The sequence below is a fragment of the Salmo salar genome, chromosome 20 (genome assembly GCF_965601325.2).
Source record: "Salmo salar chromosome 20, fSalSal1, whole genome shotgun sequence".
Classification (NCBI taxonomy): domain Eukaryota; kingdom Metazoa; phylum Chordata; class Actinopteri; order Salmoniformes; family Salmonidae; genus Salmo; species Salmo salar.
In genome coordinates this window covers 5,556,328-5,571,232 of record NC_138310.1, presented here as the reverse complement: position 1 = coordinate 5,571,232, position 14,905 = coordinate 5,556,328, and the positions used below count along the sequence as shown (strand labels likewise).

General features: G+C 38.3%; 1 protein-coding gene across 1 annotated transcript in view; it reads right to left on the bottom strand.

Moving 5' to 3' along the window:
• Positions 1 to 14,905, bottom strand: part of LOC106580197 (uncharacterized) — a 126,129-nt gene that overhangs the window by 100,982 nt on the left and 10,242 nt on the right. The window contains exons 3-4 of the mRNA XM_082966838.1: positions 12,949 to 13,002; positions 11,023 to 11,130 (exon numbers count right to left, since the gene is read on the bottom strand). Of these exons, the coding sequence (XP_082822964.1) occupies positions 11,023 to 11,130; positions 12,949 to 13,002 (162 nt within the window). The remainder of the gene's footprint in view (positions 1 to 11,022; positions 11,131 to 12,948; positions 13,003 to 14,905) is intronic.

Genomic DNA, 14,905 nt, shown 5'->3' with positions numbered 1-14,905 from the left:
CGTGGCAGGGGTGTTTGTTTTGTGTGTTTTGGGGTTTTTGATTTATGTTCTATATTTTACATTTCTATGTTGTGTTTTTTTCAATGACCTCCAATTAGAGCCAGCTGGTTGTCGTGGCCTCTAATTGGAGGCCATATTTAAGTGTGTTCGTTTTTCACTTGTGTTTATGGGTGGTTGTTCCTAGTATAGTCTGTGCACCTTACTGGACTGTTTTCATCGTTTGTTTTGTTTAACCTGTTAGGGCTAGGGGGCAGTATTGACACGGCCGGATAAAAAACTTACCCGATTGAATCTGGTTACTACTCCTGCCCAGTAACTAGAATATGCATATAATTATTGGCTTTGGATAGAAAACACCCTAAAGTTTCTAAAACTGTTTGAATGGTGTCTGTGAGTATAACAGAACTCATATGGCAGGCAAAAACCTAAGAAAATTTCAAACAGGAAGCGGCCTCTCTGTCAAGTTGTTGTTCATCTTGGCTCTTTTTATTGAAGACTGAGGATCTTTGCCGTAACGTGACACTTGCTACGGCTCCCATAGGCTCTCAGAACCCGGGAAAAAGCTGAATGATATCTAGGCAGCCTCTGGCTGAAACACATTATCGCGTTTGGATAGTGGCTGGTCAGAGTACTCTGAGACTCACGCTCGTGCACGAGGGCACGAGATGTATTTATTTTCTCTCTCTTTGTACGTATACAGGCTTTCCCGGTCGGAATATTATCGCTTTTTTACGAGAAAAATGGCATAAAAATTTATTTTAAACAGCGGTTGACATGCTTCGAAGTACGGTAATGGAATATTTAGACATGTTTTGTCACGAAATGCGCCATGCTCGTCACCCTTACTTACCCTTTCGGATAGTGTCTTGAACGCACAAACAAAACGCCGCTATTTGGATATAACAATGGATTATTTGGGACCAAACCAACATCTGTTATTGAAGTAGAAGTCCTGGGAGTGCATTCTGACGAAGAACAGCAAAGGTAATAACATTTTTCTTATAGTAAATCTGACTTTGGTGAGTGCTAAACTTGCTGGGTGTCTAAATAGCTAGCCCTGTGATGCCGGGCTATCTACTGAGAATATTGCAAAATGTGCTTTCACCGAAAAGCTATTTTAAAATCGGACATATCGAGTGCATAGAGGAGTTCTGTATCTATAATTCTTAAAATAATTGTTATGTTTTTCGTGAACGTTTATCGTGAGTAATTTAGTAAATTCACCGGCAGTGTTCGGTGGGAATGCTAGTCACATGCTAGTCACATGCTAATGTAAAAAGCTGTTTTTTGATATAAATATGAACTTGATTGAACAAAACATGCATGTATTGTATAACATAATGTCCTAGCGTTGTCATCTGATGAAGATCATCAAAGGTTAGTGCTGCATTTAGCTGTGGTTTGGGTTTATGTGACATTATATGCTAGCTTGAAAAATGGGTGTCTGATTATTTCTGGCTTGGTACTCTGCTGACATAATCTAATGTTTTGCTTTTGTTGTAAAGCCTTTTTGAAATCGGACAGTGTGGTTAGATTACCGAGAGTCTTGTCTTTAAAATGGTGTAAAATAGTCATATGTTTGAGAAATTGAAGTAATAGCATTTCTAAGGTATTTGAATAACGCACCACGGGATTACACTGGCTGTTGAGTAGGTGGGACGCAAGCATCCCACCTAGCCCATAGAAGTTAAGTGTCTTCTCTTTAAATAAAATAAGAAGATGATCAATATACCCGCTGCATTTTGGTCCACTCCTTACGACGCCCGTGACAACTTAAGTATGATCTCCAATTAGAGACAACCATGACCAGCTGCCTCTAATTGGAGATCATCCCAAAAAACAACAACATAGAAATACAGAAACAAGAACATGACAACATAGAAAATTTAAACTAGACACAACCCCGTCACGCCCTGACCTACTCTACCATAGAAAATAAAAGCTTCTATGGTCAGGACGTGACAGGGGAAATATTCCACTACACTTTTGCTAAATCACACGCACTCCCAGACTGAATAGAGCTAACAAGAGATATTTAGAGAAAGGTGTCCAGTGGTAGGCTGGACAATAGAATGAGTCAAAATTCACCCAAGGCTGAAAAATGGCAATACAGCGTTGGCTAAACTGGAACACTAGCGCAAGCCCATAGCAAATGAATTTAATCAAACGTTCGCAGAACCTATTTTGACAGGAATTATGCTTACAATTCCATTTAGCCTAAATGGCACAATTTCTCTTTAATCCCTTTTCATATTACCACTACAATTTGTTCTTAGGACGAAACTGTAGAAAGTAAACATACGCACCTCGATTGTGTCAACTGCGCTTATGTCTGCATAATGAGGAAGTAGGAAACAAATTGCAACCAATGACAATTTTTGGTCTAGCGATCGATGACAACGAGATACACTGGCCAGCCTGACATAATTAGAAAGAAGAGATTATACTGATCAAAGTGGTGTCCTACTTGAAAAAATCTAAATATACGCAATGTGAGATATTTGGCAAAAATATACCAGCATGCCTCTCCATAGGAAAACAATGGGGGGAGCTCAGCGTTCCAAAGGCAAAAAGTATTTTGGGGCTAGCGATCGATGACAATGAGATACACAGCCCAGTCTTACATAACTAGAAATAAGAGATTATGCTGAATAAAATGTTGGCCTACTTTACACATCGAGAGATATTTGGCGAAGTATACATACATACCCCTATTTCCCAAAAACAATGGCAGTCTGAAAGTTCTAAGAACAGTCTTTCATTTAACCAGTTTACCATTTATCTACTACCATTTGCCTTTTTGTGTTTAACATTTTGGGGTTTGTAATCTAGAGGTTAAGAGCGTTGGGCAGTAACCGAAAGGGGGCTAGTTTGAATCCCCGAATGGACTAGGTGAAAAATCTGCCGATGTACCCTTGAGCAAGGCACTTAACCTTAGTTGCTCTGGATAAGAGCGTCTGCTAAATGACTAAAATGTAAACTAGGCCTCTATGTGAAAGCGTGGCAATAATTTATGACCTTTTCATTATTTACAGATCTACTCCTCTGATGGCAGGCAGCACACTCACAAAAACTAACTGCTCAGCAAAACAAAGGCTCTTTTGAGAGCTACCAGATTTATAATTTTAAAAAGCTACTTTTTAGTATCTGTGTCCAGTGTCTGTGTTGTTAAGGGGGTGTTACTTTCGCAGATAATGTCACCCATCTAAATAAAATGTTTTTTTATTTATTTAAAAGAATTAACTAAATGTATGGTGTTTATGTCAGTTTGATTGTTTGTTATGGTTTAAATTGTTATTTTATGGTTGTAAGTGATAAAATGAACAAAAAATTGTATATTTTGCAATTCTGAGTAATTACTACTTTAGTAAGAATATACAATTTATTCAGTACTACTGCAGTTGCTAAATAATTCCAATAGATGGGAGAATAAGATCACAAATAAAATTTCAGAATATTCGTTTTCTCCCTGGGTACACCACTCCCCTCACAGGAAAACTCCTGCGCACTTTTTTCTGTCCCTTTCCACACTGATAACACAAGAGGAAGGGCTGAAAAGACATTTAACAGATTACTGTGAAGTAATATAATGATGATTCATGTTTATTATTACCAGTTTTCATGCTCATGTTTAGAAATTATACTTCATTATACTTCATTTATAATGCATGTCTACTAGAGTGAGGTTGGCGCACCTGTCTAGTGAATATTTGGCCGGGGTTCAGTACCTGCTGTAGTCACCATTTTTTTGCTCTCCAAGCAACATAGGCCTAATACAAGATAAATAGCTACTTGTAAAGTAATGAGTGACCATTTTCTAAAAAATCATGGGACATATAGTCTTTGGTTGCATACCAATTTATGTCAATCATATTGCTGCTATAGCCTATACTTGATGGTTTGTGGTCTTATGCTGACATCTATTGGAAATATTTTGCAATTAAAAGTTATTAATCCACATAAAGACATTGGTGAAGCTGCTGAGAAATAAAGTGTATTTTTCTTATTAATTCCTGAGATCACTCAAACCTGCCCCACCTATCCCAGCCAATTGCTGGACTTCACATATAGGTTACTAGGTCACACCCAGTTCAAACCAAATTAGAAAAATACAATATGCCTTGTATATCAAGTGTTCTGCCTTGCATTAATAAATATCACAAAATAACTAATAACAACAAAACAATTGCAAAATGCTTGCATACAGTAGGGTTTGATTAAACAAATAATCAAAATGCTGTTTAGTACTATAATGGTATTTACTGACATAATATTATTACAAAAATAGTTTTTAAAAGTGTTCTAGGCTACCCTACCCAAGAATTAGGCTAAAATAAGGCTAAAATAGGTTATACCTATTGTTAGGGTTAAAATAGGTTATACCTTGGGTTAGGGTTTTTAAGGAAAAAAACAGTATGGGTTTATAGCTCTCCTGCTCCTCCCTGTGGCCTTTGTGGGGACTACATAACTCATTCGTGACTCTTGGCTCATAATCTGAGGTAGGAACTGCGTCAGATCTACAAATCAATGAGCTAGACCTCTCCATTTGGTTTGCAACTCTGTGAACCTGCGCAGCATTCGCTCCATTCGATGCCTACTAACAAACAGATTTCGACGCATATCAAATTACCCAGCAGACATTTAGAAACAACAAATCGTCTAAAAAATAGGTTATTTCTTAATTTTAAAAAGTATTCTGGCTGTTTCAATCAGGCATATCTTGAAAAAGAGGACATGGACATGCGTTTTGTTTAGGTTTACACCTTTTTCTGAAAGAAAATATGCTTAACCATGACCAGAAAATTTCAAAAGTTTGATGGGTATGCGCCAGCCATCTTTAAAGCTGTGGGTCACAACGTTTACACAGGTGGATAGTGAGCATGCTTACTCAGTAGCTGTAACCACGTTAAGATTAAAATAATTGATGTAGGAGTGTAACCTAGGCTTGTTTCATTGCCAGCAATAGCAAAGCAGGCATTGTGATGTAGTATAATGGGCTGGAAATAGAATTTCTGGAAGGTGAGTTGGTGCCACAGTGCTCAACATAACTAATAGGATTTTACAGGGTGAAAAATGCCCTAAAATAAGACCTGTTTCTTCACGATTATTTCAAAACTACGCCAAGTGTGTGCAAAGCTGTCATCAAGGCAAAGGGTGGCTACTTTGGAGAATCTAAAATATATTTTGAAATTTTGGTTACTACATGTGTTATTTCATAATTTTGATATTTTCACTATTATTATACAATGTAGAAAATAGTAAAAATAAAGAAAAACCCTGGAATGAGTAGGTGTGTCCAAACTTTTGACTGGTACTGTATATGACTCATAAATTAGAAATATAATATAATGGTATTTGAATTAGAATTCCTGTATTTTCTTCACAATAAAATAGTATTTATAATGTTTCAAGTATACTTTTACAAATAGACTTCTACTCATTAACCACATTAGGTATTGTAATTAGCCATATAAAGGTTACATTGATTGAGCAAGGCCCCTTCTCAGCCAATGTTAACATTCTATTTAAATAGCAGTTGTGGCTGAAGCAGACATTTACAAGTAACACTTTTGAGAACTGTGCACCATTGGCATTTCACACGATAGTTGTTCACATTACGGTACAACGTTGATTCAACCAGTGGGATGTTTTTTTTCAATAGAACCATACATAAACTTTAAAGCGGCAAACAGCTCAGGGATGGGGCTGGAAAAATGTAACCACTCTCAAATTCATAGATGGAGCTATCGATGCAAGGACTGACCATCCATGAGTTCAAAATTATAGTTTTAACTGTTTTTTCAAGCTATACAGTGTTTGTTGACAATAACATTATTTACAAACTCTGAAGTAAAACAAGCTCATATTTTGGTTTCTGATGGGGTAGAATCAATGGCTTTATATCATTACTTTAAAAGCCCCAAAATTGATGTAGCAATTGCAGATTACATTCCCCCCAGAACATGTTTTCTCTAAGTTGTCTTTATGTTTTGAAAACATTCCTAATGTCACACCATTTCTGAGAACATTTTCAGAATATAGTCAAACATTTTTTTTTAAATACAGCCAAAATAATTGTTTCCTAAAGTTCTTGTAACTATTTGAGAACATTCCTAACGTCACACCATTTCTTACATTCCCAGAATAACGTTAAATAGAACCATGAGCTTATAAAGTAAATGCTATGTTAAAGTAAAGACATTTCCCAAAATGAACATTGTTTCTGAAAGCAACTTTCTAAACAATGTTTTGGTTCACTTCTAGCTTGTTAGCTAGCTAGCTAAGCTGGCTAGCCTGTTCAAATAATGACCATATCATATAGCTAATTTGTCTTCATTTTTAAAGGAAAATAAACTCACAACAAGATCATTATTTACAAGTTAATGGCGAGCCAATTAGAGAAAATAGCTTATGGTTGTGAGTGTGATGAAAAGTAGGGCATTCTACCAGAGAATTTTAGAACTTGGACACTGTCTCATTGGCCTAACGTTATATCCTAATTTGACTTTGGTGCAGGTCATGTTCTTCACATTACCATCTCTGGTCAACACATACTATATCAAATAAAATCAAAGGTTATTTGTCACATGCACAGGATGCAGAAGGTGTAGTGAAATGGTTACTTGCATAGTGGAGTCTTTTGTTTAGACGTGTAGCTAGCTAGCTAGCTAGCTAAACAATTACCAATAATCCCAACTCATAACATTAGTACCCTGCATGAATCTGCATGTAGCTAACCAACCAGGTTCAATGTTAGCTAGCTAGCTAACATTAGGCTATAACTAATGCAAATGGATCTGAGATACAAATAATATTGCTGCACAGATTATACATGTAACGTTAGCTAGCTAGCGAGCCAGCCAGCCAACGTTAGCTAGCTAACTAACAGTACACTTTAACTTGAAATGTAAATGAATTTCTGACGAAATTAGAAATTTATAATATCTGAAAATGTAGCTAGCTGGACTCTCTTACACATATACATGGATGGATGCTTCTTCCTCTCTGTCTTAGTTTGAAGATGTAATCCGGAGACAGGTGTTTTATACAACAGTCTTCTGCGTGTTCTCTTTTCGTCTCCCTCTGCATATTTGCAATCAAATGCCAGAACTTTCTCCATCTCCTTTGCTGTCATACTCTAATTCCACCTGACATTCCACTGATTTCAAAACTCAGTCCTCTGAAAAGTGGTGAGCAACACTTTTTTCAGTCCTACAATGTGATATCTTTATTAAAAAAACACGTTGGAAAGGAGTACCTACACATACTGACCAGTTCATGTTATAGACAGAAGCGTGCTACATGGCAGACCAATTCGAACTCATCTCTCGCAATGTCCAGCCCATCCATTATCTCAGCCAATCAACGCTAGCAGGAAGGTTCCTTGCTTTTTCCGTGGCTAAACCAACTAGGCTTGTAATATAACAGTTTTATTCATATTTACAGATGGCATACATGTTTGTTATTAAAACCTGAGTTTGACAATAGCCAGTGAAAAATCAGAGCGCCATATTCAAAACCACAAATCTAATCATTTCTATTTCTCAAACATAGGACTATTTTACACCATGTTATAGATACACTTCTCCTGAATCAAACCATGTTGTCTGATTTCAAAAAGGCTTTACAGCAAAAGCAAAACATTAGATTATGTTAGGAGAGTACATAGACACAAATAACCACACAGCCATTTTCAAAGCAACTACATGCATCACAAATACCCAAAACACAGCTAAATGAAGCACTAACCTTTGATGATCTTCATCAGATGACACTCCTAGGACGTCATGTTACACAATACATGCATTTTTTGTTCGATAAAGTTCATATTTATATATAAAAACAGCATTTTACATTGGCACGTGACGTTCATAAAATATTTTCCCTCAAATAATGCCGGTGGAGCAGCACCGCAATTTACAAAAATACTTGACATAAACGTTGATAAAATATTAAACTGTCATTCAAAGAATTATAGATGAACATCTCCTTTATGCTAATGCTGTGAAAGATTTCAAAAAAGTATCACGAGGAAAGCACTCTGCAATAATCTGAGTACTGAGCTCAGAAAAGGGGTCATCTAAAATCATAAATTGCATTAGAAATATTCCCTTTGATGATCTTCATCAGAAGGCACTTCCAGGTATCCCAGGTCCACAATAAATGTTGTTTTGTTCGATAAACTCCATAATTTATGTCCAAATAACTCCTTGTTGTTCGCACGTCCAGTTCAGCTACTCCAAATGTAGGAAGCACGCGGAAAATGTGACGATGAAAAGTCAAAAAAAGTTGTATTTATGTTCGTTCAAACATGTCAAATGTTGTAAAACATCAATCTTTAGGGCCTTTAGAACGTGAAGATTCAGTAATATTTCAACCGGACCATTCCTGTGTCTTGAAAAACGTTTTGGAACAGAGCTACCTATCGCGTGAACGCGCACCAATGAAGTGATGTCCTTCCCTGGGTTACCAACTTCCCAGCCTTCTCATTCGGTCTCTGTTCATCGTAGATGCCTCAAACAACTTTCTAAAGACTGTTGACATCTAGTGGAAGCCTTGGGAAGTGCACAATTATTACTACGTCCCTGTGTGTTCAATAGGCAATGACTTGAAGAGAGCCCACGCATCCAGATTTCCACTTCCTGGTAGGATTTTTCTCAGGTTTTTGCTTGCCATATGAGTTCTGTTATACTCACAGACATCATTCAAACAGTTTCAGAAACATCAGAGTGTTTTCTATCCAAATCTACTAATAATATGCATATCCTAGCTTCTGAGTTTGAGTAGGAGGCAGTTTAATATGGGCACATATTTTTTTCGAAATTGACAATTCTGCCCCCTATCCCTAAAGGGCTGTAAGAGGTTTTAACACACATGAAAGTTCATATTTTCCAGAAGGCATTTCTGCCAAAAACGCATTTAGATTTTTTTGTAAAAAGTTTATGTTCAAATGCCTCTCCTGTGAAATAGTTTCCTGAAACAAGTCACATTTGAGAGCATTTGCAATGTCACGCCATTTCGAGATTGTTCCTAGAATATTACCAAAAATGACATTTAAATGTAATCATTCCCAATGTCACACCATTTCGAGATTGTTTCTAAAATATTACCAAAATTACATTTAAATGGAAATGTTCCATTAAAGTAATGACATACAAAGAAAATCATGTTTTTTGTAAAGTTCCTTAAATGTGCTGAGAATTACTTTTGAAATTCAGAAAGGATATTTGTAGAAAAAAATACATTATAACAGGGGAAAGGGGAAAGTAATCCAGTAATCAGATTACATTACTGAGTTTGGGTAATCCAAAGGTTACGTTACTGATTTAAATTTTGGATAGGTAACTAGTAACTAGTAAGTGTAACAGATTACACTTAGAAAGTAACCTACCCAACCCCTGGTTCTTAGAATGTTTTTTGCTAGCTGAGAACGTACCAGGTCAGTTGGCTGAGATTCTCTTTTACAGCAAAGACCTTGACAGGTACCAACCAAGGGTCTGTCTACAAATACATACCAGGCCCCACCACAGAGCATCGGTGTGTGTCAAAGTCCTGGGGTTCAGGCTTAACCTGTTGGGTCTAGGGGGCAGCATTTGCACGTCTGGATAAAAAAAATGTACCCGATTTAATCTGGTTACTAATCCTACCCAGTAACTAGAATATGCATATACTTATTATATATGGATAGAAAACACTCTAAAGTTTCCAAAACTGTTTGAATGGTGTCTGTGAGTATAACAGAACTCATTTGGCAGGCAAAACCCTGAGACATTTTCTGACAGGAAGTGGATACCTGATGTGTTGTATTGATTTTAAACCTATCCCATTGAAAAACACAGGGGTTTAGGAATATTGTGGCACTTCCTATTGCTTCCACTAGATGTCACCAGCCTTTACAAAGTGTTTTGAGTCTTCTGGAGGGAGATCTGACCGAACAAGAGCCATGGAACGGTGATGTCCCATTAGACACCTGGCGCGCTACTTCATGTTGGGTACCCTCGTTCCAATACGTTATAAAAGGCTATGCATTCGTCCACCTTGAATATTATTCATGTTCTGGTTAAAAAAGGCCCTAATGATTTATGCTATACAACGTTTGACATGTTTGAACGAACGGAAATATATTTTTTCCCCTCGTTCATGACGAGAAGTCCGGCTGGCTTACATCATGTGCTAACGAGACGGAGATTTTTGGACATAAATGATGAGCTTTTTTGAACAAAACTACATTCGTTATGGACCTGTGATACCTGGAAGTGACATCTGATGAAGAGAATCAAAGGTAATGGATTATTTACATAGTATTTTCGATTTTAGATCTCCCCAACTTGACGTCTAGTCTGTATCGCAACGCGTATTTTTCTGGGCACAGTGCTCAGATTATTGCAAAGTGTGATTTCCCAGTAAGGTTATTTTTAAATCTGGCAAGTTGATTGCGTTCAAAAGATGTAAATCTATAATTCTTTAAATGACAATATAATATTTTACCAATGTTTTCTAATTTTAATTATTTAATTTGTGACGCTGACTTGACTGCCGGTTATTGGAGGGAAACGATTTCCTCAACATCAATGCCATAGTAAAACGCTGTTTTTGTATATAAATATGAACTTGATAGAACTAAAAATGCATGCATTGTCTAACATAATGTCCTAGGAGTGTCATCTGATGGAGATTGTAAAAGGTTAGTGTATCATTTTAGCTGGTTTTATGGTTTTGGTGACCCTGTCTTTGACTTGACAAAACATTACACACAACTCTTGTAAATGTACTGTCCTAACATACTCTAAATTTATGCTTTCGCCGTAAAACCTTTTTGAAATCGTAAAACGTGGTTAGATTAAGGAGATGTTTATCTTTCAAATGGTGTAACATAGTTGTATTTTTGAAAAATTTGAATTTTGACATTTATTTGGATTCAAATTTGCCGCTCTTGAAATGCACCTGCTGTTGATGGAGTGCACCACAGGTGGCACGCTAGCGTCCCACCTAGCCCCAAGAGGTTAACAGCGAGGCCCAAACCCCAGAGTCCAACATCTCCACGGTGACATTGTCCTTCTCAACCAAGTACACCAGGACGGAGGCCAGGATGAGGGACAGTAAGACAATGTACCAGTCAGTGATCAGCTCCTACAGGCCATCACACAGACACACAGAAATAGTTTTTTTCAGGGACGTGAAAAGTTCTGAACTTTGCAGATAGAAATATGTACAATGAATGGAGTCGACACGATTTATATAACAGACATTAATTTCTGTTCTACACAATACAGTTGAAGTCAGAAGCTTTTATTTCTTTCATCACATTCCCAGTGGGTCAGAAGTTTACATACACTCAATTAGTATTTGGTAGCATTGCCTTTCAATTGTTTAACTTGGGTCAAACATTTCAGGTAGCCTTCCACAAGCTTCCCACAATAAGTTGGGTAAATTCTGGCCCATTCCTCCTGACAGAGCTGGTGTAACTGAGTCAGGTTTGTAAGGCCTCCTTGCTCGCACACGCTTTTTCAGTTTTGCCCACACATTTTCTATAGGGTTGAGGTCAGGGCTTTGTGATGGCCACTCCAATACCTTGACTTTGTTGTCCTTAAGCCATTCTGCCACAACTTTGGAAGTATACTTTGGGTCATTGTCCATTTGGAAGACCCATTTGCGACCAAGCTTTAACTTCCTGACTGATGTCTTGAGATGTTGCTTCAATGTATCCACATCATTTTCCTGCTCATGATTCCATCTATTTTGTGAAGTGCACCAGTCCCTCCTGCAGCAAAGCACCCCCACAACATGATGCTGCCACCCCCATGCTTCACGGTTGGGATGGTGTTCTTCGGCTTGCAAGTCTCCCCCTTTTTCCTCCAAACATAATGATGGTCATTATGGCCAAACAGTTCTATTTTTGTTTCATCAGACCAGAGGACATTTGTCCAAAAAGTACGATCTTTTTCCCCATGTGCAGTTGCAAATGGTAGTCTGGCTTTTTTATGGCAATTTTGGAGCAGTGGCTTCTTCCTTGCTGAGCAGCCTTTCAGGTTATGTCAATATAGGACTCGTTTTACTGTGGATATAGCTACTTTTGTAAAAACTGTTAAGTCCCATTGGATTGATGAGGAGTTGAAAAATTGTATGGTTGAGAGGGATGAGGCAAAAGGTATGGCAATTATGTCTGGTAGCCCAACTGATTGGCAAACATACTGCAAATTAAATAAAAAAAATCATGTGACTAAACTAAATAAAAAGATAAATAAACTACACTATGAAACAAAGATAAATAATATAAAGATTGATAGTAAAAAGCTTTGGGGCACCTTAAATGACATTTTTGTGAAAAAAGCCAACTCGGCTGTAATGGGTAATGGTGGCAGGGAAGTCAGGAGCAGGAGAACAAACTTGGTATAAACTGAGTCGTTTAATAAGTGCTCACAAAACTCCGAAAACCAAAATATACAAAAAGTGCGTACAAAACCCGTCGCGCACCAGAACATAACTTGCACATCACATACAAACAAACAATCATAGGACATGAGGGGAAACAGAGGGTTAAATACACAACATGTAATTGATGAGATTGGAACCAGGTGTGATGTAAGACAAGACAAAACCAATGGAAAATGAAAAATGGATCAGCGATGGCTAGAAGGTTGGTGACGTCGACCGCCGAACACCGCCCGAACAAGGAGAGGGACCGACTTCGGCGGAAGTTGTGACAGTATCCCCCCCCTGACACGCAGCTCCAGCAGCGCGTTGACACCGACCTCGGGGACGACCCGGAGGGTGAGGTGCAGGGCGATCCGGATGGAGACGGTGGAACTCTCGCAGCATTGAAGGATCTAACACGACCTCCACCGGAACCCAGCATCTCCCCGTCGGACCATACTCAACCCAGTCCATGAGGTACTGAAGGCCCCTCGCCTGACGTCTCGAATCCAGTATGGAATGAACGGAGTATGCCGGGGCACCCTCGATGTCCAGAGGGGGCGGAGGAACCTTCCGCACCTCCGAATCCTGAGGAGAGACACATGGAATGAGGGGTTAACCTCTTAGGGCTAGGGGGCAGTATTTACACCGCCGGATAAAAAACGTACCCGATTTAATCTGGTTACTACTCCTACCCAGTAACTAGAATATGCATATACTTATTAGATATGGATAGAAAACACCCTAAAGTTTCTAAAACTGTTTGAATGGTGTCTGTGAGTATAACAGAACTCATATGGCAGGCAAAAACCTGAGAGATTCCTTTACAGGAAGTGGCCTGTCTGACCATTTATTGGCTTTCTTTGACATCTCTTTCCAAAACAAAGGATCTCTACGGTAACGTGACACTTCCCACGGCTCCAATAGGCTCTCAGAGCCCGGGAAAAAGCTGAATGTCGTCATTCCAGCCCCAGGCTGAAACACATTATCGCCTTTCTCAAGTGGCCGATCAGGGGACAGTGGGCTTAGGCGCGTGCACTGGCCGCCCCCGTCTTTCTTTTTTTTCCTCTATTTACCGAAACGCAGATTCCCGGTCGGAATATTATCGCTTTTTTACGAGATAAATTGCATAAAAAATGATTTTAAACAGCGGTTGACATGCTTCGAAGTACGGTAATGGAATATTTAGAATTTTTTTGTCACGAAATGCGTCATGCTCGTCACCCTGATTTACCATTTCGGATAGTGTCTAGAACGCACGAACAAAACGCCGCTGTTTGGATATAACGATGGATTATTTGGGACCAAACCAACATTTGTTATTGAAGTAGAAGTCCTGGGAGTGCATTCTGACGAAGAACACCAAAGGTAGTAACATTTTTGTTATAGTATATCTGATTTTGGTGAAGGCTAAACTTGCTGGGTGTCTAACCTCTCTGGGCAAGGCGAGACGAAATCGTCCCACCTACGCAACAGCCAGTTGAATCCTGTGGCGCGATTTTCAAAACCTTTGAAATGCTATTACTTCAATTTTTCAAACATATGACTATTTTACAGCTATTTAAAGACAAGACTCTCGTTAATCTAACCACACTGTCCGATTTCAAAAAGGCTTTACAACGAAAGCAAAACATTAGATTATGTCAGCAGAGTACCAAGCCAGAAATAATCAGACACCCATTTTTCAAGCTAGCATATAATGTCACAAAAACCCAGAAGACAGCTAAATGCAGCACTAACCTTTGATGATCTTCATCAGATGACAACCCTAGGACATTATGTTATACAATACATGCATGTTTTGTTCAGTCAAGTTCATATTTATATCAAAAACCAGCTTTTTACATTAGCATGTGACGTTCAGAACTAGCATACCCCCCGCAAACTTCCGGGGAATTCGCTAACAATTTACTAAATTACTCACGATAAACGTTCACAAAAAGCATAACAATTATTTTAAGAATTATAGATACAGAACTCCTCTATTCACTCGATATGTCCGATTTTAAAATAGCTTTTTGGTGAAAGCACATTTTGCAATATTCTAAGTACATAGCCCAGCCAAACAGTTTTAGAAACTTTGGAGTGTTTTCTATCCAAAGCCAATAATTATATGCATATTCTAGTTACTGGGCAGGAGTAGTAACCAGATTAAATCGGGTACGTTTTTTATCCAGCCGTGTCAATACTGCCCCCTACCCTCAACAGGTTAAAACATGTCTTACCAAGCCTTTCCATAAGTCCACTCGAGTTTCTTCAACTGTCTTCTGACTGAGATTAGAGCGATGTTGATGTTGTGCCATGATGCCAGAAGATTACAGATGGCTTTTGCCGATCGCTCATCATCTTCATTCATCACTGAGTCGATGGCTTCAATAGTCTCGCTGGAAATGGAATACAATGTAAAAATGTGCAGCATACAATAAAGACCAGCAATCGATTTATTTAAAGCGGGATGTATCTCAGTTTATTAAAACTTGTGATACGTGTC